This window comes from Rissa tridactyla, chromosome 2 (genome assembly GCF_028500815.1).
Source record: "Rissa tridactyla isolate bRisTri1 chromosome 2, bRisTri1.patW.cur.20221130, whole genome shotgun sequence".
In the NCBI taxonomy this organism is placed as follows: domain Eukaryota; kingdom Metazoa; phylum Chordata; class Aves; order Charadriiformes; family Laridae; genus Rissa; species Rissa tridactyla.
In genome coordinates this window covers 52777807-52804941 of record NC_071467.1, presented here as the reverse complement: position 1 = coordinate 52804941, position 27135 = coordinate 52777807, and the positions used below count along the sequence as shown (strand labels likewise).

General features: G+C 42.0%; 2 protein-coding genes across 2 annotated transcripts; one reads left to right on the top strand and one right to left on the bottom strand.

Annotated features, from left to right (window-relative positions):
- Positions 1 to 593: 593 nt before the first annotated feature.
- On the top strand, positions 594 to 13739 carry ENOSF1 (enolase superfamily member 1). Its single transcript, XM_054189591.1, has 11 exons — positions 594 to 662; positions 3598 to 3624; positions 4648 to 4720; positions 4938 to 4976; positions 5372 to 5454; positions 6587 to 6605; positions 7034 to 7125; positions 8187 to 8333; positions 8952 to 8991; positions 13308 to 13444; positions 13644 to 13739. Exons 1-11 carry the CDS (start codon positions 594 to 596, stop codon positions 13737 to 13739), a joined length of 822 nt encoding a protein of 273 aa, XP_054045566.1.
- A 2685-nt stretch (positions 13740 to 16424) lies between these two features.
- On the bottom strand, positions 16425 to 25236 carry TYMS (thymidylate synthetase). Its single transcript, XM_054193008.1, has 7 exons — positions 24885 to 25236; positions 24080 to 24153; positions 22682 to 22856; positions 20730 to 20831; positions 19356 to 19531; positions 17871 to 17942; positions 16425 to 16988 (listed from the first exon to the last, which is right to left on the bottom strand). Exons 1-7 carry the CDS (start codon positions 25057 to 25059, stop codon positions 16851 to 16853), a joined length of 912 nt encoding a protein of 303 aa, XP_054048983.1. The 5' UTR covers positions 25060 to 25236; the 3' UTR covers positions 16425 to 16850.
- Between the last annotated feature and the right edge of the window lie 1899 nt (positions 25237 to 27135).

Below are 27135 nucleotides of genomic sequence, written 5' to 3'. Positions count from 1 at the left end.
CCACAACTGCCATTATCTCACTGCCAGAAACAGAATGCCTTATGAGGAAATGGGAACTTGAACATGACTGCAATTACCAAAACAAGTCTGTTAGATGCAGCAGTTGCTTGAAAGGGATGGTATATAAAGGCGCTCTCATTTATAGAAACACTGTTTTCCTCAGAGGAGATGGGATCTGATGGCCTCTATTTCTTTCACAGTGTTCTGTGCTGTCAGTCTAGGGTGGCCATTTTCCTCCTCTGTGGAGTCGGAGGTGATACAGGGGCAACTCTTCATCTTGAAAGCCCTTTGTAACTATTAATTTTTTTGAGGAAGGGGTCAGCATCTGGAAACAGGCAAGTGTAAGACGAAACATGGCCATGCAACTAAATTGACAGTGGCCACTCAGATCTGGGTGCAAAGTGAATGGTTCCATGCTGATACTTCAAATTCATAGACTGTCAGAAAAGGTTACTTCTCAAAGTATCAGCTGAGGGAAGGGCCCAAAGTCATTCTGTTACAGGCATTTGGCTGTAATGAGGCAGTAAATTCTGCTATGCTTTGCGGTCATAGGTGCTGTCAAGGCTTTCTTTAGTCAAGTAGTCGATAGAGACATGGGAGAAATTGTTGAGAACTTCGGAGGCTTCTACAGAGCACTCAGCAGCGACAGGCAATTCTGCTGGGTAAGACACATTGGGGGTGCTGTTGTGAAAAGGACAGTAACAAACATAAGTTGTGCACTTTCACAAAATATTTCCATTTTTAATCTTGGAAATTGGGAATATATCTGGCGCTAAGGCAACCCAGGGTGAAAGTGACTATTCAGAGGTTTTTCAGGTGGGTATTTGCTACAAGTCTTACATTTCAGCTTCTACTTCTTTTGTAACTTTTAACCAATATAAATTCCTCCTTTTTTCCAGTATCAGTGGCTTTTCCCCTTGCTGTGTTATCAACAGCGCTGTCTTTTAATCTCTGGCGAACAAAGTATCATTTAACAGAAACTGAGACACTGGTGAGCATCAAACCACTGTGGGTGACACTGGTGGATGTACATTTGTTTGCTCAACAGGTTGGACCAGAGAAGGGTGCTCTGCACTTGGCCATAGCCGCTGTCCTGGATGCTCTGTGGACCAAGTGAGAGGGAAAGGTAATGTTCATGGCAACTCAATATAGGAATGCTCATTAATTCAGAGAGATTCCCTGCTTCTGGTTGCCCTCATTTGCACATCTGGTCTTGATTTTGCAGTAATTTATACACGTTTAGCTTTAAAATGTCAAATAAAGTACAGGCATCGCTGAGTTCTTGGTGACTCTGCCCATGCTTAATTTTTGCAGGATGGAAAATTGTAGCAACTGCACAGTGCTTAGTGGTGGAATTGGTCAGAATGTTTCAGAGTCGTTTTGTTGGAGCTCTGGCATTTCTGAAAGAAAAGGTTTTTGCCTAGGCCTGCTTGTCAGATGTTTCTCCATATGCCCTTCTCTTGGTTGCATCTTTCTTACTTGGAGATTCTATTCTGAGATTTTAATCCTTTAGCCACTTCCCTACTGAATATGCTGTTGGTGTGGGAGCCACATCTTGTATACTTAACATGTTACCGGATATTAAAAATAACCTATTTAGTCAGTGAAGTGAGCCACCATAAAAGTGGCCTGGTCAGAAGGGGAAATTACTGAACACAAGATATTGTCTATTCAAAAATACTGACAGAGAAAGGGCTGCCAGCCTGGAACTGCGAGCCTGGGGACTAGCCCTGTGAATCCTAAAAAAACATCCGTGAAAAGTGCATCTGGCCTCGTTGAAGTGCAGCCAGGGTACCTAGAAACCAGAAACATCCACAGATACCACTGATAAGTGCAAAACAAGGGACTGTAACAGCAATTTATCTCCTGAGAAGGTGGAAAACAGTCTGAAAAACAAAATTGCTCTGAAGGAACAAAAAACAACACCATCTATTGGCTGCTACAGATGAAAAATGGAAACTAACAGCATCTATTGGCTGCTCAATGTCCTGCTCCCTCTAATCTCTCTGTGATGTAAAAAAGATTAAACTTTTATCAAAAATGGAGCCTCTCTCTTTCTGAGAACTTCCCAGTTGAATCCCACATGAATTTTCTATGAGTTCTTGGGCTCGCCCCAGCGATGCCTAGCTGAAACTAGAGTCTGTGATGAGGACCATTTTGGAAGTGGGACTCTGCCTGCTGTCTTATTGGCTTGGTCTGTCCTCCCCTCTTCTGGGGATGGTTGGTCCCCCTCTGGGATCTGTTTGTTTCCCCCCTTTTGGCATGGTTTGGCCCCTTCTGAACTCTGTCTAATTCACTTCATATTGATATTATATATATTCATGTAAGTAATATATCATAAATATATCTGCTGTTATATTGTTGATAAGTTTGCTTCACTAACGATAAACTGTGGTAATCTGTAATAGTATATATCTACTTGGCTGCTGCTGTTATTGGTCGTACTACAATACTAATTGATGCTACTATTGATTGATACAATACTATTGATTGATACTATATTATTGATTGCTGATAGCAATTTGTAACAGCTTGATATATATTCATTCACATTCATGTTATTAATCATAGGTATGTTTGCTAGTGGCGGTTTTTCTGGTAGTATACTTGCTTGTGGTGATTTTTGTGGTATTTGTGGTAATCTGTGCTAGAAAAATTTAGAGGATAAAGCTTCCGTGTCCTTACGTATTACAGAATCCTACAAACCCGCAATCGTGATCTCTCCACACTTGTAGGTCAGGTAATCCTTTAGGTTGTGACAGTCAGAAACTGGCCTTGTGCTCTGTTAGCTTAACACCCTTGGTGTGGTGGAGTCCTAGTCCAGCACCAGCCCTTCAGACCCCTGCAGGAGAACAAATAATACCTGGTACAGTGTTGCTGTGGCTGTATCCCGACAGGCACAGCTGGACGTACTTGCTGCTTGCAGACCTGCTGTTTTAAGAGGACAGAAACAGCAAAAAGCTGTAGGTAGCACTGACTGGAGTTGCCACTGTGCACGCTCAAGTACCACGTGGCTTGGGACATGCAACTCCACTGCCCTGACTGTAGAGTTTACAAGGAAGAGTGGGCTTGAGTCCCACCAGCTCAGGGCCCTGCCAGCATCCACTTTTTTCTTCACGTGTCATTGCTTGTGAAAGCCATCAGCAACCTTCAGCTTGCCAAAGTCCAAGAGCATAATACAGCCCAAAAAAGAGGCTCATCAAAAAATTCACGAAGAGACATCTTATACGTTGAAAGGGTAGTTTGTGTGGTGATGATTTCCAGCAAGGGAGGGGGCCGGAGGGAAGGTCACCGTTTCAGATAGCTGGCATGAGGCCCTTTTTTTTTCTAATAACCACCCCACCAATATTGCTTCCATAATGAAACCACGTTAAGAAGGATGCTCAGTCCTTAATGATTTTCAGGGGAAAGTGTCAAATATTCCTGCTTGGGGTTGAGAACCACATTGCTTTAGTGTCAGTAATTACTTTTGTGTGACAAATGTAAACATACTTGCACTTCATGAAACTTCCTCATAAAGAAAAAAAGCATCTGTGTGTTTTCTCTTTTATGGTATCCATGTGGTTCCAGTTATTTAATTTCTTTTTTGTTTTCTAGTTTATGTGGAAGTTACTAGTCGACACGGTAAGGAAATCTTGTTATATTTCCAGTATAAAGGCAACTGGGCCCTATTGGTTTTAACTGTATTAGAAGAGCTCATGTTTTAGTTGGTGTCAAAATGAAAATGATCTTAACAGCTCATTTTGGACAGAAGCTGTTTCTCTGGGGGTGGGTGCTACTTTCTGCTCAGAGGTGTGCTTCCCTCCCAACATGCCCTCTTCATGTGTCTGCCCTTGTGTACACCAGGGAAGCTCTACAGCGCGTCTTGTCCGGCTATAGCGTCATAGCTGGCAGCGGGAACTGATGTCTACTGCGAATAGGAAGCTGTGTACTTACAAGATTGTGCTTTAATCTGTAGGTCTTTGTTTAAGATTTGGCAGAGGAGCTGCTTTTCTTCAAGTTTAGATAATTGAGGGATTGATTTACTTTTTTTTTTTTTAATTGCTGGGGGCTTTATTTCCCCCGAAATAACTCCTTACTGAAAACTAAACTAACTACCAAAAACTAAAAAACTAAAATTGAACTGCATATGCTGCCATTGTCTGCTAGCAAATTCTTGGGCCTTGTGTGTTGATCTGTTTACTCAAGTGAGCAGTCATTTTGGGGGAATTCTGTTCAGTTTTAAGATCTAAAAGAGCCTGTTCTAAAAGAACTTGTTTTTTTCCCCCTGAGAGCAGAAGGTGTGACAACAGGAGTGCTCCTCTGATTTAATTTGACAGCTGAAAAGTGTGACTTGGCTTTCCTGTTTAATTTTTTACTCTTGCTTGGATAGACCTTAAAAAGAAGCTGAAAAGGGCTTATTATTAACTACTCATAGCCATGAAATTAGGCACACACTTATATGTTTGTCAGTGCAACAGAGGCTGACGAGGTGGCTGGGGGGGAAAGGTTTAGGATATCTGCTGTCTCAATTCCCTGCATGCTTCAGAGAAATAGGGGAAAGATTGCCAGCCATTCCTCAAGTGGCTAGCTTTACTTAACTTTTTTTTTATCATACTGTTTTATTATGTTATGCTTTTTTTATTTTATATGTCATCCTTCAATCAGGTTGCCAAACAATTGCTATTCTGCATGGATTTCAGATATATTACTGATGTGCTAACAGATGGAGGAGCTTGTGGTAAGCCATCTTTCCTTCAAAGCTGGACTTTGCTACCCTCCATCTTCCTAATCCTTCAGTTGTCTCACCAGTTTTGGTGGGAGTAGCTCACTCAGGAACACACCACCAGCCTGTGAGACCAAGACTGGTTGGAAGGACAACCTTAATGATGAAATCCGGACAGTGAGGAGAAGTTGTTGTTTAGTGTAATTTGATATTTATGCTTGTTCCCCTCCAGAAATACTCCAGAACGGCCTGCTTGGGAAAAAGGAAAGGGGTGAACTCAAACAGATCTGTACTCTGCATCTCTTAGAGAATGGGAAGGGGACTGTGTGAGATGAAGCTTGTTGTTTGCTAGCATCTTCTCACATTTTCCAGGAGGGCAAAGTCAGACTTTCGGTTTGTGCTACCTTGGTGACTTTTTGCCCTATAACTCTTTGTGTTGGGTTAGCAAGGAGATGGTGCTGTTCTCTGCTTGTTCCAAGGATTTATCTGGTTCGCAGTTCTCTTGCAATGAAATAGCTAGGGAGAAGAGGGAAGGGCTTATGCACCAAAATTGGGCTATTGGATTTGAAAAAAAGAAGTCAAAACACCTCCAACCCTTCAGTTTCCCCAAAGAACATTCTTTGATGCACTATTTAACAAAATAATCCTCTGTTGACTAAAACACAGAACAGCAAATGTTGAAGCATGGATATCTGACTTATACAAGATCCTGTGCCTGGCTGGGCTACTCACATCAGCAGTTAAAACAAGTTTGAATGTTCCATTTTATAATAGTAAGATTTTAAATGGTATGTGAAGTGGGGAAATGCTGACAGATTATGATCAATTCTCACTGCTTGCTCCTAAACACTTGGAAGTTTTGCTGGACTGAGTAAAAATGTAACATTGCAGATCCATTTTGGGAGGTAAAAAGCAGGCCCAATGCCATTTAAGTGATTTTCCTAGAAATCTGTCTATGATCAAGGATATACCTAAGGAATATGAGTATTAAGAACAAGGTATTAAGGCAGAAACAGAAGTCTCTCTATGTTGGTATATTGTGCACAACAGCAAATTTGCATGGGTGCAGCTGTGTTGGTTTAAGCAAGGAGCTTATGCACATAGGGATACTCAGGAGAGTGGTAATGCATTAACCAAAAGTGTGGTCATTAAGCGTGTTAATGAAAACACATAAAATCTGTGCTTGGGTAGCTATGTTCAGAAGCGCAGCGCCCTTAACCTGCAGTAACTTCATAAATGAGAGATGGGCATGTCTCCTTCATAGACAACATGAGCCTCAAAAGTCTGATAATTGCTGGTTTCTTCTAGTTCTTCTGGTTGCCTTGGCTTTGAGGGATACTCTGAAACTGTCAGCGGCAGAGGGCCCTTAGCTTCCTTCGTAAAGCAGCGTCCTTATTGCCAGAAAGAGTTGCATGTGCTTGGCTTTCTGTGAAAGCTTTTGACAGTTTATTGGTGTCAGATTTAGTTAATACAGCTGGGATTTATCTTCTGGGAAATAAACGCCCTGGTATATCTAGTGTTGCTGAGTCATGGGATGTTCATACCTGGCTTAGAAAAACTTACCATACGTTACAGCTAGCTGAGTCGAGGAGTTTGGTTCAGTTGGATGTTATTCACATACCTGGTCTCATTTTCTAGTGGTTTTCTACTACCTCCTAGGAAGAAATAAAAAGCTTATTCTTATTCTGAAAATGTGTAAATTAATATTATTCTAGATGCAGTGTGGTAGAGTTATTTGGAGGATTCTTTTAGTTATATGATTTAGTGTTAGGTAGTCCTGTAAGGAGCAGGGAGTTGAACTCGATGATCCTTATGGGTTCCTTCCAACCTGAGATATTCTGTGTATGATTGGTGTAACTTTGCTTGCAGTTACGCACCTAGGCCTTGAGAAAAGGCTGGACAACGTATAGTAAACACTTGTATTCAGGGTTATTCTTCTGTGTTTTGTGCTTTGAACCGATGGACTTAGACCGAGTCTAACTCTTCGAGGCGTATGATATGGGCAGCGATGTCTTCGCTTCTCTATCTCTATCAGACACTTCCCCTTCTACTACTGCATAATGGTGCATTGCAGGAAAACAGTAACGGTATGGCAAAGCTGAGGGCTGATCACAAATGAAGATAAATGTGTTTCCATTGATTTATGAAAAAAAGATTGCTGTTTTATTTTCAGAGTAGGATGAAGCATACTCACAAGGGAAGAGAAGTAATAAGAAAGTTCTTTCTGTAAGACAGTGATGCTGAAATTGTAAATTCTAGTTTATGGATTCCAGTTTACTGCTGCATTAATCATTCAGAAGTGACCTATATCTTGTTCCAAATATGCATCTATGTTCAAAGTAAAGGTGGGTGCAGATCTGCAGGATGATATTTGCAGACGCAGATTTGTACGAAAAATGATCGGCGCAGACAAAATAACGGTGATTATCACTTTTTGCTACTATACTATGTTATTTTCTATTTAAAAACATTGGATAAAGTATCTCTCATTATATACAGTTCTTGACAAATATTTTTTTCTTCCTTCTTCAAATCCTGAATAATGATGGCAACAAATGTTGATATATATCAACAAAGAGCAGTATGGGGCATGACCAAAGAATTTTATCCTGTATTTCCGTGCCAGAACTTCCATTCAAGTCTGCGGGAGAACCCCACTTCCACGATTGTCTTCTAGGAGATTTAAAGTGCCTTAAGGGAGGCACTTCGGAGGAAGTTAATATTTTTTCACCAATGTCTGGCCAAAAATAAATTGGAAAATAAGTTTTTCAAACTAAAATATTTGAATGAAAAGGAATACTTAAGTGGAAGTCACACATTTTGATTTGGAAATGTTACTCTGTTGACTGCTGTGGGCTGGATTCTTTGCTCCATGTGTTCCCTGACACACCACAGCTGCCAACCTATTCTGGTTGCTGCAGTGCAGCACAGAGCTTTCGTGGGATGCCATATATCACGAAATGCCGAACCAGGAACTCCGTGAATACAGAACCTGAAGAGCCTGCAGAGGAACTGTGGTGTAATTTTCAGATGTTTCATTTTTTGTAGGGAGAAAAATTCTCCCTTGTGTGGGAAAGAAGTGCTGTTTGAGAAATTCATCTTATTTAAACTACTGCATTTTCCTGTCAGAAGCTTTTCTGCTGAAAACTTCAGGCAGCCATGTCCATGTTTTAGGGGGCTTCACTCTAGTATATGCTGCCAAGATACTCATTCCCACAGAAGACTCTATTCTACTTCCTACAGCTCCTGATCTGCTTGGTTCAAACCTAGTCTGGATATTGCTACAGTCATTGCAACTCAGCGTAAGTGGGGCCAAAAGCACAATACAGACAGAATGGCAATTCCAGCTTTTCATTTCCTTTCTATTTCCTGAATTTCTACCACTTCATACCAATTTTGCAGTTCTTTTTATGAGAGTTTGACAGAAAAAAAGTCAGTAGAATCCTTCAGTGTATTTGATTCTTATTCTCCTTATCCCCAGATGCTGGATGCAAACCAACAATGGGAAATAAAGGAAGCAATAGAGTGGGTCACTAAACCAGCTGAGTTTAAACCCTTGTGGATTAAGGAGCCAGCTTTTCCAGATGAGGGTATGCACATCCAGAGGGGACATGCAACCATTTCAAAGGTTGGAGAGTTAATTTTTTTATTTCAATAATAATACACTGACTCCAGTCAGTACTGTAGTGTGATGTTGATACTGTTCCTTCACATATTCAGAATTCAGGTTGAACTAGTTATTCAGGTGCCATTAAATGTATTTGCTACAGGACCTTGATACACATCCTGCACCTGTATTCCCTTAAGTTTAAAGAAATTGATTCTAAAACAAAATAAGTAAAAGGACTGTAATGCCTGCACGAGGAAGGCAGCCAACATTTAGTATGAAATGTGAATGGACTTTTTTTTAAAATGTGTGGTTTCCAGTGAAATTGGAAGGTCGGTTCAGAATTTGTGCTCCCAACATGCTATACTTAGCAGACTGTTAAAACCCCAGATGTACCATATGTGCATTTCTTTACTGCTCCACACACCCTGCTCTGTAATTCTTTACATTGCTTGTGCAGCAGAGAAAGCAGGAAAAAAAAATCAATAAAAAGTTTTATAACATGTGTTACATTTTCTATAAAATGAGTAGAAAACAGTATGCTGAATCAACTCTTCTTCCACCCTTTATGCTACCGAGTAACTCCACTGGGAATTAAAAACCAGAAGCAAGTCTTGAATGTTTGCTATTTCCTTGCAGGCCTTAGAACTGCTAGGAATTGGTGTGGCAACCAGAGAACATGTGAGTGTATGTATAAGTGCTTTGGGCTTTTTCCTAATTACTACTTGTTTAATGCAACTACTGCATAACCTTTGGAGCACGTGCCAAAACTCCTTTGCATTTCTCACTAAAGTTAAATACTACAGCTGAAAATTACTTGGTGTCTATTTCAGCTAGTCCCTACCAAGGTTGCCTCCCTTCGCCTTGTCTCCCTGTTTCACTCTTCCCACACACGATTTCTGTGAACAATGTGGAAATATCTGATTTTTTTTTTATTGTTATTGTGAGAGTAACGGCTAAAATTTCGTATTTTCACATCAGTGAGAAGTAGGAAAGAATGCACCCGTGATCCTGATTTTCCATATGAAAGGTAGAGAAGCAAGGTACAAAGACTAAGTCCGTGCTGCGCTGTGGAGCACACTGCAGCTCCTTGAGACAACTTGGATAACATCTGTGCAGAACAGTGTAGTGTGGACAATGTGGTCTGTTGGGAGCTGCAGGGCTGCTGAAGCTGATATCCCCAGTAGCCCAAGGATAATTACCACAGCTCCCATTTTGCTCTGTGGGTTTTGGTGCTTAAGCGAGTGTTTTGCTCAGCACAGCAGTGCAGGTCTAGACATGACCTTGCAGGGGCTATATGAAGGAGTAGTTTTTAGAGTCAAGAAGCTCCTGGCTCCTCTTCTTGCATCAACTCTATTTGTGCTGCACTAACTCAACTGATTCTATGATTTTATAAAGACCAAAATCCCAGAAAATCATGCTGTTTTATCCAGCTGTAGTTCACCCTCTTGGTGGCACCAGGGGCAATGTCAGGGGTGCAGGGAGGGCTGAGAAGCCAGGATCTGATGGCATGGCTGGCAGGGCAGGTCTGGGGTGGCAGCCAGGGTCAACTGAGAAGGTTGCCAGACGAGGTCATGGTAAGGAGACAGCTCTGAGACCACCATCTGGCCCAGTGACAGGGAACAGGGTCAGACACAGCTCAGTGGCTGCAGCCTGTCCACAGTGATGAAGTTGGACCCAGGTCGAGCTGGGCTGTCAGCCCGTGGTTCAGGGTCCGGATCAGTGAGGGCCATGGCTTGGCACAGCTGCAGTGCGATGGGAGACAGTCACGACTAGGGGTAGCTCAGGCAGGGACTGGGGGCCATGACCTGAGCCGAGATGGGTGCCAAGGGCAGGTACTGGGGGAAGAACCTGCGATGTGGCTGGACAGACCCAGCAAGGCCAATCCTGCCCTCCATGCCCTGATGGCAGCCACCCCCCCAGAGGCATGCGTGCTCCCGAACAACAGAGATCTGGGCTCAGATGGGACTTGCTGAAGAGCGATTTAATTGCTGTGGGGTGTGAGGGGCGTTTCAGGGGACATAGAGCCAGTGCGGAGCCAGAGAAAAGGGAAAGGGGCATGGTGGGATGGACTGGAGCCAGGTCGGGGGCTCAGGCAGACCCTGGGTAGCCCCAGAGGCTCGGCAGGCCTATGGGGGGCAAAGGGCCCAGAAAGCCAATCGCGTCCTGGGCTGCATCCAAAGAAGTGTTGCTGGCCAGTTGAGGGATGTGATTCTGTCCCTCTACTCCGCTCTCGTGAGACCCCACCTGGAGTACTGCATCCATCTTCAGAGTCTTCAGCATAAGAAGGAGATGGACCTGTTGGAATGGGTCCAGAGGAGGGACACGAAGGCTCCAGGGGGCTGGAGCACCTATGCTATGAGGACAGCTGAGACAGCTGGGGCTGTTCAGCCTGGAGAAGAGAAGGCTCTGGGGAGACATTAGAACAGCCTTCCAGTACCTAAAGGGGGCCTACAGGAAAGATGGGGAGGCACTCTTTTATCAGGGAATGTAGCAATAGGACGAGGGGTAACGGTTTTAAACTGAAAGAGGGGAGATTTAAATTAGATATCAGGAAGAAATATTTCACTCTGAGGGTGGTGAGACACTGGAACGGGTTGCCCAGAGAAGTTGTGGATGCTCCATCCCTGGAAGTGTTCAAGGCCAGGCTGGATGGGGCTTTGAGCAGCCTGGTCTAGTAGGAGGTGTCCCTGCCCATGGCAGGGGGGTTGGAACTAGATCTTTAAGGTCCCTTCCAACCCAAACCATTCTATGATTCTCAGATGGTCCCTGAAGAGCCCCGAAGCCCCCCTGTGAGGGGTTCACTCAGAAGCTTGGGCTCAGGCAGGGGCCAGTGCTGTGGGAGGGTCAGAGCCCAGAGCCAAGCCGGGTTTGTAGGGCAAAGCCCAGTGCAGCCATGGGCCTGGCTCCACAGTGCTGGCTCAGGGCTCGGGACAGCCTGAGAGAACTGGCAGGGTGCCCCAGGGGCCACCTGCTCCCAAGGGTGCCCAATCCGCCATGGGGGCAGCAGGGCAGAGGCCTCCCAGCCCGGCCCAGCCCACCTCCAGTCAGAAGCAGGGTCGGCGGGGGGAAGTGGGGTAGCCCCAGCCCCAGGACACCTCCCTGGGGACAAGGATGGGGACGGGCTGAGGCCAGGCCAGAGACAGCCCAGGGTGTGTCTGGACAGGGCCATGGCAGAGCAGGGCCACGGTCATGAGGCCAGGCCAGGGTGTTGGTCCATGGCCATACATGTCCACAGCTGTACCGCAGCTGGAGGCAGGTACACCTGCAATACAGCCCAGGCAGAAACTCAGGCCCATGGGCCCCAGGTGAGACGGGTCAGGGTGAGGCCTGTCAGTGCACCCAGTGCCCTGTTGGGGCTTAGGAGGAATTTGGCCGGTATATATACAGCTACTTTATAAGGTTGAAACCTTCCCTTTCCCTCAAGGAATCTCGTTGCTGCATTAGTAGTAAGCCACTGCCATCAGCTGTATTGAAATTCTTTTCACATGAAATATTTTTAATGAGTCCAAAGACCAGCACTAATTCCCGGATATATCATAAACAGCGAGGTGTCAATAGACAGGCTGGTACCTTTTAGAATACCAGTCTCCAAACTAAAGTAAATTGTTCTTTATTGCACCCATCTTTTTGCCAAATCTTGATACCAAATCTATAGAGCCAAATAATGTGAATTAAGAAATTCCTCGTTCTCTGCAGCAACTGGAGACAACAGTGACTGCATTAGCATAGTTTCTCTGCTGCCAGTTTCTCATGCCAAGCCCTGCTATCAACATATTTCCCTGTGCTTCTCACTCTCAGCTGTTGTCTACCAGTAGATAGGACACTTAATTTGGGGAGGGGAGTGTTTTATAACAAATATCTATTAGGATGGGTTTGAATTAGCCATTAGTATAGCCTTGCTTTACCAAGTAAAGCCTAGGCCTGAATACTGGCTTTACTTGGTGGTTTGTATAACCTTTTTCTTCTTTTCACCCTAATACCTGAGAACCACATAAACATTTAATGTATTTATCCACGTAATTCCCCTGTGAATAAGGGGAGTACTATTATCTGTACTACAAACATGGGAAATTAATGTGAGGCCTGAACTGACTGAACAACTTAGCCAAGCTCCAGACAGGAAATCTGTAGCACAGCTAGAAATTGAATCCTGACTCTTACCCAAGTGTATCATCTTGTCTACAAGGCCACCTCTCATCTGGCTCGACTGGTCTCCAGAAGAAGGAATGATTTCCTACAGCACAATCACTGCTATATTCTCTTTAGCTGTCTCAAAATGGGAATATCTGCTCATTCACATAGGCAAGCACATCCCATAGCTGTGCAGACCTGAGCATGCTGAAGTGGGGCTAAAACAGTTCAGTCTCCTGTGTATCCCAAGTCCCTGCCTGGGGACACGGTTGCGTGATTGGAGGCAGGTGAGTTGGCTCCTGAAGGAGCCTAAATCTTAAAAAGATTTTGAGGCAGTCTGTGAGGCAATTATCTGGCAGAGCTGCCCCATCAGTCCGTGTGAGCATTACATGATGGTTTCACTATGAACTCAGCCATCTTTGCATAGGTTAAGCCCCTGTCCTTGTCCTGGAATGGAAGAGACACGTTTACTCGGCATTTTCGCTTTGCTTTCACTTACGTGGTTCAACATCCAGTTAAGGGGCAGTTAATTTCCAAACTCATTCCAGTACAACTATGCCCTTTGGCATACAGTGATTTTTTTTTTTCAGTGTACCTCAGTTCATTGTGCCGTGTTGTCCTGGTTTGAGGTGCTCTTAACATTACAAGTATAAGATGATTGTTTTTAATATTGGCAACATCTTTGAACTTCATCCAAATTCTCATGTGATCTCTCATTTAAATGGAGTAATTAAAATAATTTGGGTTTATTGAGACACACAGGAGGGACACTGTACAAATGTTTTTTATATGAGTTGCCAGCAGCTTTTGTAATATGTTAATCTGGGAGACTTCAGGTCTTAACTTTTTTTTTCCCCTTACACTGCCACAACCGAGTGATATTTAAACAGTTTCTGCAAGCTAAGGCCTTGAGTTATCTCCAAATTGGCAGCAGCAGGCTGGGAAGTGTGAATGAAAACTTGTCTGTGCTGCTGATGGCCAAAAAGTTTCAGAGTAAGGCTCTGCAAAATGCAGCAGCAATGAGAAAATCTTTCTGCCCCCACCCTTCAAGCTAGTCTGATTAGTTTCTTCAGCTGTCATGCTTGGGATTTCTGAGCATAAGCTTGCGTGCGCTGCTGTAATTTTGTTTCATGTCATGCTGTAGGTCTGCACCAGAGGGCTTTCGATGTCTCGGTATTGGACACTGTCTGTCTCTAGTCTGGACTTGGGGATCTCTGTGAATTAGTCCAGCACTTGATAATATTTCATTATATCCCAGTATCTGAAAGCCTTGAAAGCAAGTTAATTATGTAAAATACTGCAGCAGCATATTTTTTCTTAAAAAAGATGTTGCAACGTGGTGGTCACAGGATGCATTTGTCTTGTTACCCTACAAGCCCACCTACCTGCGGGCTACAAAGGGAAGTTAGAAGTGTGGATTAAACTTCAAGCAGGTGAAAGTGAACAGTTTGCGGTTTTGATAAAGGTACTCAAAACCTGGGCTGTATTTCATATTCAGACACTTCACAGATGCCAGCCACTATGGTGGCAAATTCACCAAATTACACTAATTAACAGATTATTGATTTTGATGGCTCACCAGGTAGATGTTTGTCTCAAAATTCTGAAACTGTTCCTTCTTTTCTGACCCCTCATCTATCATGACCAGATAATTAATATTCTTTCTGGTATTGCAGTAAGGCCAATTTTGCAACGTATCACACAACACGTCAGAAATAATGTAAGTTATGAAAGCTTGTCTAAGAAGGCAGAACACAGAGGGAGCCGGTATTTGAGCAAAGTAGTAAGAAATTTCTTTACCATCTCCAAGATGATTGAATTGCCCTGGGAAAGTGGAGAAATGACAAAAGGATGCACCTGGGGGTGGAATGACAGAAGAGAGGAAACTCTTCAAGGCCAAATTATAAGGCAGAATGAGTGTAGCAGTCATCAGGGCAAATGGCAAGGACTCAGAAATGCTATGGATATGCAGAACTGGTAAGGAACTGACTCCTAATGCCACCTGTACAGGTCTTTAAGTCATCAGTTGGGGAGTGCGTGGGACAGGGAGCTGCTGGGACAGTTTATTCATCAGGAAGTAAGTCCAAGAACGCCCCCTTCTCTCAGCAGGCCTGTGGGTTCCCGTCATAGCTTCCCAAAAGGATCTAACAATGTCCCGTGTTTTGTCTAAAATACTGCTCTGAATATAGCCTGCAGTCATACTAGTCATCTTTGCAGCAGTTAAGTCTTCATATTCTGCAAAGCAAAATTCCTTGACTACCTCCTGTTTAAGTCTATATACTCAAATTCTTTGAATGTTCATATTTTTTGATTGAAATAATAGTCTTATACCTATTAATTTAAAATGTGTGTTTTCACTTTTAATCACATTGAAGTCTGTTGTCTGAAGTCTGCTTTTTAGAGATTTCTGAACTTTTGAGAATCATAAACCTTCTTGGACTTCAAGTTACAAGCTTAATTTCAGCAACTGCTACTGGTAGTAAATTGTACTGATAAAAGTGAACAGTGACGTTGTAGTTAACTCCTGTACTAAAAAGCAGTAGCTCTTCCAGACCTATACGTATTGGTCTGTTTAAGGATGCTATGTATGCCCATACCCCTGTGTGAGAATACACTATTTGTGATGTTTCATAAAGGTAATACTCAAAAGGGATTTTTAAATTTTCCTTCTGATTGGACTAACTCCTCTTGAATTTATGAAGTGACTCCCATTCTAAATTCTTCTCTTGGCTAGGTATTCCTGTCCTGGCTAACTTCGCCAAGACTGCCAATTCCCACTAGTCAGGCCCTGAGGCCAACATCTCGTTTCACATCCTCTCTGGCTACACTTGCTAAACTGCCCTGCAGATTCCACCTCATCTGACGTGTTGCATAAAGTGTTTTCCAGCAAAAGGAACTTAACTTGCTAAATGTAGGCAGAACTGTTAAGTGAATTTGCAACTTAAACTGTTTTCTTATATGAGGACTGTAAATACACTCAAGAACTTTCCATTTATAAAAGTATGGACATAGTAAGAAGTTGCTGACATCCTAAAGCTGGGAGGTATCATTAATGTAGATAACACCTGGAATATCTGACCTAGATTACTTTAAAATATAAGACTACTAGAGCTGAGATGAAATTTACTGGAAGGAGCATGTGATGTGGTGCTCAGGTCTAGTCACAAGAATACTACTATCTGTGAGTTCAGTAATTTGAAAGAAGACTCAAGTGTGTTTAACTACAGGCTGGCTATGGAGTGTTCATTTAATGCAGCCTCAGAAAAAGACAGGTTTGATTCTTCCATATATCATGTTTCTCGTATGATCTCAGCTGAACTAGCATGTACATTCTGATCATCTCTGTGCAAGAACAATGGACTAGAGTAGATACTGAGGAGAACCTTTCTAATAAGCACAAGCCTATTTACATTTGATGTACTTACAAAAGGTAATGACATCTTCTTTCTGCAATTTTGTTACGTTGGTCTAAATGTCAGGAAAAAAGAAGAACAATTTAAGCTTAAAAAGTCCTAGTTGTTGGAAATTAGAAAACAATTCATCCTATCACTACTACTATCTCTAACTTTTACTGCTCCATGCTGCAAAATTAGTCCATATGTCTGTGGGATCTGGTCTTAAATGATGACAGACAGATCGTTACTAATACTACCTGGTAACCTCTATTTAACTACAGCTCTCTCTGATTTGTATCAATTTGTTATTCGTGTAGGGTTGGGGAATAAAATGCTGATACAGAGATTTATGCAGAGATTGCACTTCAGACAAAGCTCCATTAATAACTTTTGTCTTCTTGACGGTTCATAAATCAAGACCATGGGAAGACTGAGTTTGTTTTTCCTTGCTAGATCTCACCCTTCGAGATCCTGAAGTAAAATAGAATTTACCTTTGCTTTCCAACATTTATTTACTACTAACTATAAGCAAACGTACTAAAATTAAATATGCATCATCCCTTCCAAAATACTTTTTTAAAAAGCTTTATTAAACATATACTCTTTAGAACATATTTAAAGCCTTCTACAACCTTCAAGGAATCCTCTATCGTACATAAAAGTTCTTATTTTCAGTACTAAATAGAGCATGTAAGCAAGTGCTACTCGCACACAGTAACCGAATGGTAACAGAAGTGGCCACTGGTAACCGAAACAACATGTAGAAAACTATCTCAGTAACGACTTAAAACTGGGTTAGCATCTGCACAGTACAGCAGGAATAAATTATCATCTGTTCTGTACGACTAGAGTTTATTTCTGAAGGCAGTACTGGTCTACTAGTATCTGTTTCTTTTTCAGTAACAAAGTATGTACCTTTTGAAGTATATAAAAACCTGGTAACTTTAAGGACAGAAAAAGCTAAGTAGCTTAGGCACATTTCCACATTAATAGAAGCTGGTTTATACCATTAAACAGCCATCTCCATTTTAATAGGTGGATGAGGATTATAATCTTCAATCTGAAAATCTTCTGCCTTAAAGTCACAGATGTCTTCAACCTTACGAAGAATTCTGAGTTTGGGGAAAGGTCTTGGCTCCCTCTGAAGCTGAAATAAAAGCAAGCTTATTGTATAAAGCTAATACTTGAGGGCAGAGATTTTGTGTTATAAATTAGATTTCATTAATATCAGTTCCGATTAAACTATGTAGATTTTCCCTCCTCCATTTATACTACCAAAAAAAAAAAAAAGAAAATTATAATCCGGTTAGCTGGAATCTAGTTTAGTGTTTTGATAGGGAGCAGGCCGTGGATTCCCTGATCATCAAAATGCACTGCAAGCATTTTCAATTTGCAGAGCAATTCCAGTGGTTACAAATTAGATTCCTTCCAGAGGAAACTAAATTGGAAATTCTGACCCAGATAAGCATCAAATGTGCTGCAGTTTCTCACAGGACATTTGGGTCCAAACCAGTAACTGTATGGCTTTGAACCATATGAATGGTAAGGACACCCAGTCCGAGCTAAGTCTAAGGAAATAAAATTCTGATTTGCTCCTATTGCAACAAGTTACTTTCTGAAGAAAATATAGCCTTATCTAGCCAAACAGTAATACTGATTAACTCTGTGAACTGATAAGTTATCCTTCTGTGATATAATACAAAGACATTTTATTTTGTATTTATCTGTACTAGGTGGAATTGTTTTCTAATGTTTTGGAATGATGAAATCAAAAGTAGCAGTACAGATTCTGGATCTCTAACTTGGTTCTAGAATAGTACACTGATGTCCATTTCAGTCATGTTTGTATTGTATTTCTGTTTGCTACCTGAGTTGAACACAGGTTAAGGTACTACAATTATTAGGATAGAAATAAGAAGAAAAGCCACACAAATTAATATTTGCAAAAGGATATTTATGATACCAAGATAACTTACTATTGGATAAGCACTGTGGAAGACAAAAGGAAACAAGAATACAAAGTACTTACTTGAACTTTCAGAGGTTCCACATGATTCAGATATATGTGAGCATCTCCTAATGTGTGTATGAACTCTCCAGGCTGAAGAGAAAGGAGAATACATGTGGTTTTCAGATAGTCAGGTTTCAAGAAAACAAAACATTACAACGCTTACAGTACTGACTCTTTAACATCTTACATCTAGTGCGGAATTGCAGCTTCTGTACTAGATTGGATTATCAAGGCATCCTTGCAAGCTTTGAAGGACATTGTCTTCCCAGACTAATACATAATAAATGAGAAATATAATGAAATTTCCACTAGCTTACCAAAAAAGTTATCTTTGAAATCCTGCTAGGATAATAGCTTTGGTAAATGAATGGAGCACTACTCATCTGCTCATCAGGATGGAAACAGATGGGGAAGTGACATCCAGCTTTTCCACTGCACTTCTAATAAGCTGGACTTGCCAAAGTTGGTTTCAGACTAGTTGCCTTAGCCACTACTAAACAATGTAGTTTGTGGCAGTGGAGGTGTCAGTCACAGGCTGAACCCCAAAGCACTTACAAACCCATCCAGATGGGTTTTGCAATCTTGCAAGTTCTGTGACTTGGCCGCCCCCGAGAAATCTAATTTAACTTAGGTAAATTTTATCAGATATTTTTCTGGCCTCTGACTACTCAAGCCTCGGATATATTATGCTAAAAACCACCAAAGCTGTGAGAGGAAGTGGATGAAAGGCAACAGCTGCTTTACGGACATAACATTAAACTTTTTCTAGTACCTTGACCTAATTTCTTATGTATGCCTGCAATTGCTGTGCAGGCTGATTCTTCCCTATTTCCCTATTTTAAGTTCCCCTTCATGCTGCTGGTAGCACGAAGATCAGGCCCAAATGGCCTTGCTAGTATAATTTTTACATGCAGGTGTTTCCACAAGATTGTAGTGCATTTAAATTACACTGCCAAATTACAAAATACAGCTCTGGAGTCAGGGTAGTAGCTATTCGAGCACATACTACCACTCCACATAATCATCTACAGTAGGAGATGAAAAAAAAACCCGGCTGAAATCAGAGCTGGAAGTTAGGTGGGCAGAATATCCAAACTGGATCCTTGACAGCAACCGCTGAGCTACTGTTTGCTTCCAATAAAAAACACATGCTGCAAAATGTAATCACTTGTATGTTATTATCCTATAAGTACAAGTGCTCAGTTCAGATTTCCAAGGAGCAAACTAGTGGAACAGGTCAGTTTTGACATGTTCAGTTACAAAGACATGGAGGATCTTCTCTCTGTCTGACCTGAATTTAAGAATTCTTACATTGCTGATCCTAACCGCCCATACAGACCAGAGACAATTCACATTAAATTCACAGGGCCCTTTCTTACACATATTTCAGCAAGATTTTGAACAGCATGTTCATTCCAGTTTTTCTTGGACATGACATGAAGAGTCTTATCTTTTAGTCCTCACTTCTCAGACAAGATTAAGTAAAATGATTAAATAGCATACCTTTAGCCCTGTGACATGGGCAATCATGTATGTGAGCAGTGAATAGCTGGCAATATTGAAAGGCACTCCTAGTCCCATATCTCCAGACCTCTGATAGAGTTGGCAAGACAATTCACCATTTAGAACATAGAATTGGCAAAGGGCATGGCATGGAGGCAAAGCCATCTGAGAAATATCTAGGAATTGCAGTACAGGAAGGAGGGGGAAAAAAAAAATATTGTAACAGCATTACTGTGTTATAAATGTAGAAGATGCAAAACCTGAACAAGCACTTAATGAGATACAGTAGAGCGCAAAAATCCAACTACACTATCATTCTGTTGTTTTTTCTCTTGTTTAAAAGCACCTGCTGCCTAAGCAATTAAGTCTGGGTCATGACAAGCTGTCTCCTGGGCTGTATGACCAGAAAAGTCATAAACAGATACTCCACAGAACAGATTTATGCCATAATGCTGCACAGCAGTTTAGTTTTACTCACCTTGGCGAGACAGTTGATTTCCCTAAAGGAAGACATTAAGAGTAAAATTAAGAATGTACCCCAAAGCGACCTCCAACTGCTTCATCTTACTCTGTTCCCATTGCAACATGCCTTTAGTGCTTGCTGAGATATAAAAGCAATGATCAATAAAAAAACAATAATCAAAAAACAAAAGATCTTTTGAATATTTATCTACACTTGAAAGTGCAGATAGTGCAATTACAGTGCAATTAAGGAAAACTTTAACCAGGCATCTCCTCGTATCCGAGAATGTTTAACCTTAAAAATAACAGCAACAGCATATGGCAACCCCTCTCAGAGACATGAGTGGAAGATGCTGGGTGATTTTTTGTGTGCACAGACCTGCTGATGCTGAAGTTACACATTCTCTGGCACTAGCTCTGACTTAGAAGTAGCCCTACAGAGTGAATGGATATCTAGACGACTGATGTTCAAGGAGATGATTACGACACAAATAATATTTTTGTTCTCTAGCTTTAAGGTTTTTGTGAACTTTACAATTTTTTATATGGCTAAAAAACAGACACACTGCTTTCGTACACTCTTTTTTGGTTTGGTTTTTTTTAGCTTTTTAAAAATGAGAATTGCTGTCTGTATGTCAAAGACAGTGGTAGCCAGCTATATCCCTTACTTTAACCTGGAGAGAAAAACTTTGAAGTAAAGGTTCAAAAATTCTGAGGTCTGAACATGAGAACGAATTGGAAAGAGAATGAAGCTTATAACGCCTGGTCATTTTCACCACATTCCTGGTAATCTTATAAAGAATAAGCAAGGATATCCAATGGAACTGACTCTTGACACAGGATTAGAACATAGTTTAGCATACAGCAAGATAATATCCAACTGCATTCACTTAAAAGTCTGCTGTCCAATACCTTTGGGATTCCAAGCACACATAATGATTCTTCTGTCATCTGGATTGGTTTTGATCATTTCAATCACTTTTTGCAACTGATCAACTCCTTGGTTGGAGTAATCTGAAGAAAGATATCAAACAAGATCTAAGCCAGACAGATTCAAGTCATGATATTTTTTTAAAGCCCAGCCCAAATCCCACTGAAAAGTGATACCCAAGTGACAACTTCTGATGATTTTATTGTAACTCAGAAAGTGATTAAACTTATCAGTTGGCACCCTGCAAATGCAGGTTATTCTTGATCTTCCTTAGGATGCTCTAAGGCACGTGAAATTCTCACAATGGTATTTTTCTGCATCCCTCCATCTCTTTATGTGCTTTGAGTACCTTTAGCACCTATTGAAATAGGACCATTTAGAACACTTTATTCCAAGCCTCAACAACTAGACCATTTTTAAGACCAAATAAGAAGTCTGCATAAACACTACATCCCAGGAAACAAAAGCCGCAATACAAAAAAATTAATCGCACAAAGCATGTTATTTTGTTATTCATGATGGCTTGTTACCTAAACAGGACAAAAGCTGTACTGGAACAGGCAAGATATGAGTCTATGATTCTATGATATTACCACTTAGTCATTCATGGTATTTAAAATAATTTGCTCGTTGTGTTTCCAGATTAAGATGCTTTTCTAGATGTTAAACTTGCATACTACAGTGCTCCTTCTAAAAAAAAAAAAAAAAGAAAAAAATAGAATTATGCCCAGATCAGTAACATGGGGTGCCAGCATTCTTTGCATGCTCAAAAGGAGAAAGTTTTTGACAGATGAATAAAAGCATCCATCTAGCACTCACAAGGTCATGTATTAAAACTAAATTTCCATAGCATTTAGTGCCAGAAGGGAACTTTAATCATTTATAGCACAGGATATTACACTTCACCCAACGACGCTCACAGGCTGATTTTTAGGCTCAATACCACTTACATAAGAAATTCACTGGAATTAACTGAACATTAGAATGGATTCCAGAATAAAAGAATCATTAGTTGTTATTCATTGCTCTGAATCATGCCAGTGAATCAGCATGGCTGGTAACTAATTTTTTTCTAATAACTCTTATTGCCAAACAATACCAAATTATGGTTATAGGGAGACCCAAGCTGGCAAACAAGGTAGTAATACATAATTAGCATCTCAGGGAATTCTTCTGCCAGCAATACTGTGCCAGAAGCCTTTTCAAGTGATTATGTTAGTTCCTGAAGCTAATTGCCTATCCATTAGTAATGCATTTTAAGGAAATCTATTAGTAATGAGACCTATGGGAATTTATCTTGTTCTTTTTTTCCAAGCTATGTTATGCCTCAGACATTTTAAGTTCAGGAATGCTGAAACATTTTAGTAAGTTCTGAGACATGTCAGTTCACAATCTGCATCATTTGTGTTAGCACAAAACTGTATTCTGCCAGCAGTCAACATGCCAATACCAAGTCTAAAATCTGTAACTAATGTGAACTTTGAGACTGTATTGACAAAAAATCCAAGAAGAAAAGTCATAATTAACTATGTTGTTATTCTGAGTTAAAAAACACCCCAACCAGATAGGGACAACCATTTATAACTTTTTTCTTATGGCAGTCCTCTAAACGTTTTGTACATCCTCTCCTTCAGTGACTTAGAAAAGAGCCATCAAGACACTTCAGAGCACATCTAATGAACCCATTCAACTGAAAATAATACCAACAGGTACTGAATCACACCATAGCTTCATAGGTTCGTCCTACTTTGTTCCAGCTGCAGACTGGATAAAACCTTTCTCTTCCACTGTCTCCAATGAATGTAGTGCAACAATGTCAGGTTTTGCCAGCACAATTGTATCATGGAAATTAGGACCCTGCATTGGTATTCTGGTAAGTGAGGTGTCACAGTCATCTCACGAAGCAATCAAGATTGTATTTGCCTCTGATTACCTGTGTGCATATCTTTGTATTCCGCTCCAAAGTGCCTCCACTGGAAACCATAAACTGGTCCCAAATCCCCCTCCTCTCTGGTGCTGAAACCCTGCTTATCCAGGAACTCACGTGATCCATTAGCATCCCAAATCTTCACACCCTTTGCAGAGAGCTCTTTGGCATTTGTAGAACCCTACAAAACACAGACAGTAAGGACTCTACATCCTAATCCCAACACAGAGGACAAGATTTGAAACAGCTATATTAAGCTTTGCTAGTCTACAGTATTTCTCCACTTGTAAAGGATGAACACTCTGATTAATGTACTGGATGAGGTTCTTGCACATGGACACAATAAAACTTACAAGCAACATACTAGAATGAAGTATGAAGTGCCATGCTGCTGTTACTTATCTCAGGATTCTTCTAACTTTGTGAATGGACAAACAGTACAGTCTCAAGGTCAACTGTGGTACATTATTTCATTACACATTTGTGGAGAACAAGACTGTACTTTACAGACAGATAAAAGTAGGCAAAGAAAAAATTTACAGCCCAGGCATTGTCTTTGCCAAGCCACCTATAATGAGGTTAAGGTCTTAAAAATCCTTTTGTTAAAATGACAAAAATGACAAAATGACCCAGAGAAATCTCAATGAGTTCTGCAACATGTCCAGATCAGCACAATCAAAAATCCAACACAGAAAGTGTTGTGTTTTGAGGAGTGTCTAGTCTTTTATACTTGAATAAAGATACTGTAAAAAAATGAATGTGTATTTGAGTGCTGCTATCTAGCAAATGGTTAGGTAGACTTTCCTATACCTGCATAATATCACAACATATAAAGGAACACTTATATCTTAATGTGTTATCTACAGTTGAATTTTAATACTTTAACTACAGCTATTATCTCCATTAGATCTCAGGTTTTTGCTACTAAAAAGCCTAGTGTTTACGTCAGCCTAATCTCACCTGTGGTTCTGCACTGCTTGTTTCTGTTCAAATCAATAAAAGCTACCTCAATATTAAAAAGCAGACCATTAAATTGCCTATAATCTACTTCATATTATGATTTCTTATTCAAACACAAATAAAAGAAACTGTACTAGGCTTTATAACTGTAGGGTACAGGGAAATTGTCAAAAGGCCTCACTATTTCAGACTATTTCCCTTAAAAAGAAACAGAAAAACTCTTCTGACTGGTAACAATGCAATAGTCTCCACTAAAATGCACAGAATGTCGTGAAGAATTGAAGAATGCCTTCAACTTGTAGTCAAAATATTCGATGGTTACACTTCTTCTGTTCTGTCGTACGAACAGAAGCATCTGCAGTTACCCAAAATGTCTTAATCCATTCCACACTAGTTCGTTCTGTTGATACCCCTCTCAGGCACAGAGACATCCAAACACTGAACCTTGATGAACCACAGCAGCTCCTCCAGCACTCCTTTCCAGAACACCCTCTTTGTTGTTAGCAGCGGAAACTGATCTGAAAAAAGTTTCAGAGTGTCAGAGGTGACGAGCGATTTGTCAGGGTGACCTCCATACAGGCAGTAATACCACCACCTATCTGCCATTCAGAGGTTTGGATATGAAGTAAAGAAGCTGGTAAAGGATGTGTAGTTCTCATATTCAGATCAAGGAAGACAAGAACCTGACTTTTTTTTTCCTGGGCAGAGGGGTAAGATGAATTATCTGTGGGGACTTCGACAACTCCCCCATGAAGACACCAAGGTGTAGCATACAGATGTATGTATAGGCATTTCCAATGGAAAGTGCAGGCTTGAGATAAAATTTTTGGCAAATCTATTTCACAAACCATCCTTCCTACTATGCTTGAACGATAGGAAGGACCAGGACAGGCTATCTCAAGATCTTTCCCGTTTATTCACCAGGGGACAGCGATGGGGCCGGGCCAGGCCTGGCCGCCGGGCCGAGGGAGAGCACGGGTCCCAGCTGCCGCAGGCTGGCGGGCAGGGAGAGGGCGACGGAGTTGCCGGTACAGACCTAAAGGCCTCTACAGCCCCCCGCAGCACCTACGAGCCCCGGCATTGAGCGGGGAGAGGCCTCCCTCTCAGCAGGCGGGAACGGGGCACCGCCGGGGAAGAAGATGGCGTCCCCGTCCCCGTCCCCGTCCCCGTCCCCATCCCCTCCCCCGGCGCAGGGCCGCGACCGCTGGAGCCCCGGCGGGCAGGGGCAGGGGGCCGCGGCGGTGCCGACCTCTCAGGCTGTACCGCGCCTGCATGCCGAAGACGGAGATGGTGCCGGTGCCGGTGCGATCCTCCTTTCGGTGGCCGTGTTGCAGGATGTGCCGGACCTGCCGCAGGTACTGCGGCTCGCCGGCCTCAGGGCCGCCGGGCTCCAGGGCGCTCGGCAGCTCCCCCTCAGCAGGCATGGTAGCCGAGAGGCGCCCGGGGCGGCTCCCTGCGGGCCGGGGTGGGCTGCAGCTGCCCGCCTGTCCCCTTCCCGCCGGCGCCCTTCCTCCGAGCCCGACAAAGGCCGGCCTTTCCCGCCAAACGGCGCCGGGGAACGGGCGGAGCGGGGCCCCACCGCCTCCTCCCTCCCCTTCCCTTTCCCTCCCCGCCCAGACACAGCCTTCTCCTGGCGGGGGGCGCCTGAGCGCTGCCGCCTCCCGCCTCCGTCGCAGGGCCGGAGAGGACCTGGAGCGGTTCAAGCGGGGCGCAAGAAGCCCCCCCGGCCGCCCTCAGGCGGTGTCCGGTGTCCGTTCCTCTGCCGCCCTTGTGGGCTTCCTCGCCTCCGGCTGGAAATCCTCTACAGCCGCCATCTCTGGCCCCGCGCGGGGCTGGTCCCCCTGACAGGGATGTCCCGGGCACCCAGCCCAAGTCTGTGTGCCAAACCACAACGGCTTTTCCTCGTTCTGCACCCAGCGTGGTGTCCTCTGAAAATTTTCTAGGTGTACTCTCTCTCTTAGTCAAAACAAACTGATATTAGGAAGAAATTCTTTACTGTGAGGGTGGTGAGGCACTGGAACAGGTTGCCCAGGGAAGCTGCGGATGCCCCATCCCTGGAAGTGTTCAAGGCCAGGCTGGATGGGGCTTTGAGCAGCCTGGTCTAGTGGGAGGTGTCCCTGCCCATGGCAGGGGGGTTGGAACTAGATGATCCTTAATGTGCCTTCCAACCCAAACCGTTCTATGATTCTATGGTATGATGATCTTAAAAGTCAAGGAGTCTGTATAAGCCACTTATCTCTTAGATAAAGCCCAACTTTCTGACAAGCGGTGTACTTACAGGAGTTACGACTGCTAATCCCTCATGATTAGGAGCTTCTAAGGCATGTGTCATGGAGGTTGAATGCAACTAGAAGACTGTGCACTAGAAAATGCTACTTCTCCTTACAGCAGGCAGGAAAACATATCCTTCCCACTAATTGAAACAATGAAATGGCCTTTTTCTGGTATAAATGTGTATACTTACTTGCATGTATAGAAGTAAAGGAAAAGGCATGGTATAATTAGGGTATAGTTATTTTTCTGTACTCGTACCTAATCTAGATAGTTTTGTACACTTTGAAATGAATACAATTTATTTAGCAGAGACACAGTTGGAAATGGTGAATATAACAGCGTGTAAAAAATGCATAGAAATACCAGGCATAGCAAATGAAACCAATCCACCTAGAGCTCTGCTTCTAACTAAGAGATATATCCGTTCTTAACCTTTATTGTAACTTGCAAATACCCTTGCAAGCTAATGTGTATAATTTAGGAAAAAACAAACATCTTTTCTGATAGAGGTTTCCCTGTTAATTATGACTCCAGAGGCGAACTACAAGTAAGAAATGCCAAAGGCAGAAGAGTTACGCATTACTGCATATTCAGAAAAGTCATTTAATGTACAAGATAAACATCAAAAGCAACTAGAAGAAGAAATGGAACATTTTCATTGGAAAATAATATGCTACATGCATATGGAAATCTGGTTGATTCAGACTTAGCTGAATGTGCAACATCTGTAGGGACCAATCTTGAAAAGGCTTAAGAATGTGCTGGAATTTAAATATGCAAATAGGAATTATTTGTATGCTTACAGCTGATTATTTCCTTAAATCTTTGCACAACCAGGGCCATAGCTGGTTATCAAAGATTACCTAATTTACAACATAAATAAGATCTTTTTAAAATAAATGAATATTAAAATAGATTTGAATTTGGTTTTGAATTAAAAGATTTCTACAGTCGTCGGTTGCTAGCTCATATGTCACAGTATTTACTAAGCAAAATTTTATTTATATGCAACTATTTTAATCATAGTCATTTAACAATTAGCTGTATGTTGAGCTTAGGGGTTTTTCACCTAAAGAATATTGGATTACTGGATTTCAGGAAGAAAGATTTCACACATCTTCTTTCCTAGGAGAAAAAAAAAAAAGGTGATTAAACATTTTGGTTTTGGACTGAGAAAAAGATGTTAGAAAAATAAGTGTATGGGGAATGTATCAGTGCCCTGCTGT

Excerpts from the sequence above, each read along its gene's own strand:
- ENOSF1 (XM_054189591.1), top strand. The coding sequence starts at position 594 with ATGGGAGAAATTGTTGAGAACTTCGGAGGCTTCTACAGAGCACTCAGC. Across the intron at positions 4,721-4,937 it reads AACAGATGGAGGAGCTTGTG|AAATACTCCAGAACGGCCTG; the intron begins GTAAGCCATCTT and ends GTTCCCCTCCAG. Across the intron at positions 4,977-5,371 it reads GCTTGGGAAAAAGGAAAGGG|AACAGCAAATGTTGAAGCAT; the intron begins GTGAACTCAAAC and ends ACTAAAACACAG.
- TYMS (XM_054193008.1), bottom strand. The coding sequence starts at position 25,059 with ATGCCTGCTGAGGGGGAGCTGCCGAGCGCCCTGGAGCCCGGCGGCCCT. Across the intron at positions 19,532-20,729 it reads GTGTGCTTGGAATCCCAAAG|ATATTTCTCAGATGGCTTTG; the intron begins GTATTGGACAGC and ends TGCAATTCCTAG. Across the intron at positions 17,943-19,355 it reads CCCATGTCACAGGGCTAAAG|CCTGGAGAGTTCATACACAC; the intron begins GTATGCTATTTA and ends CTTTCTCTTCAG.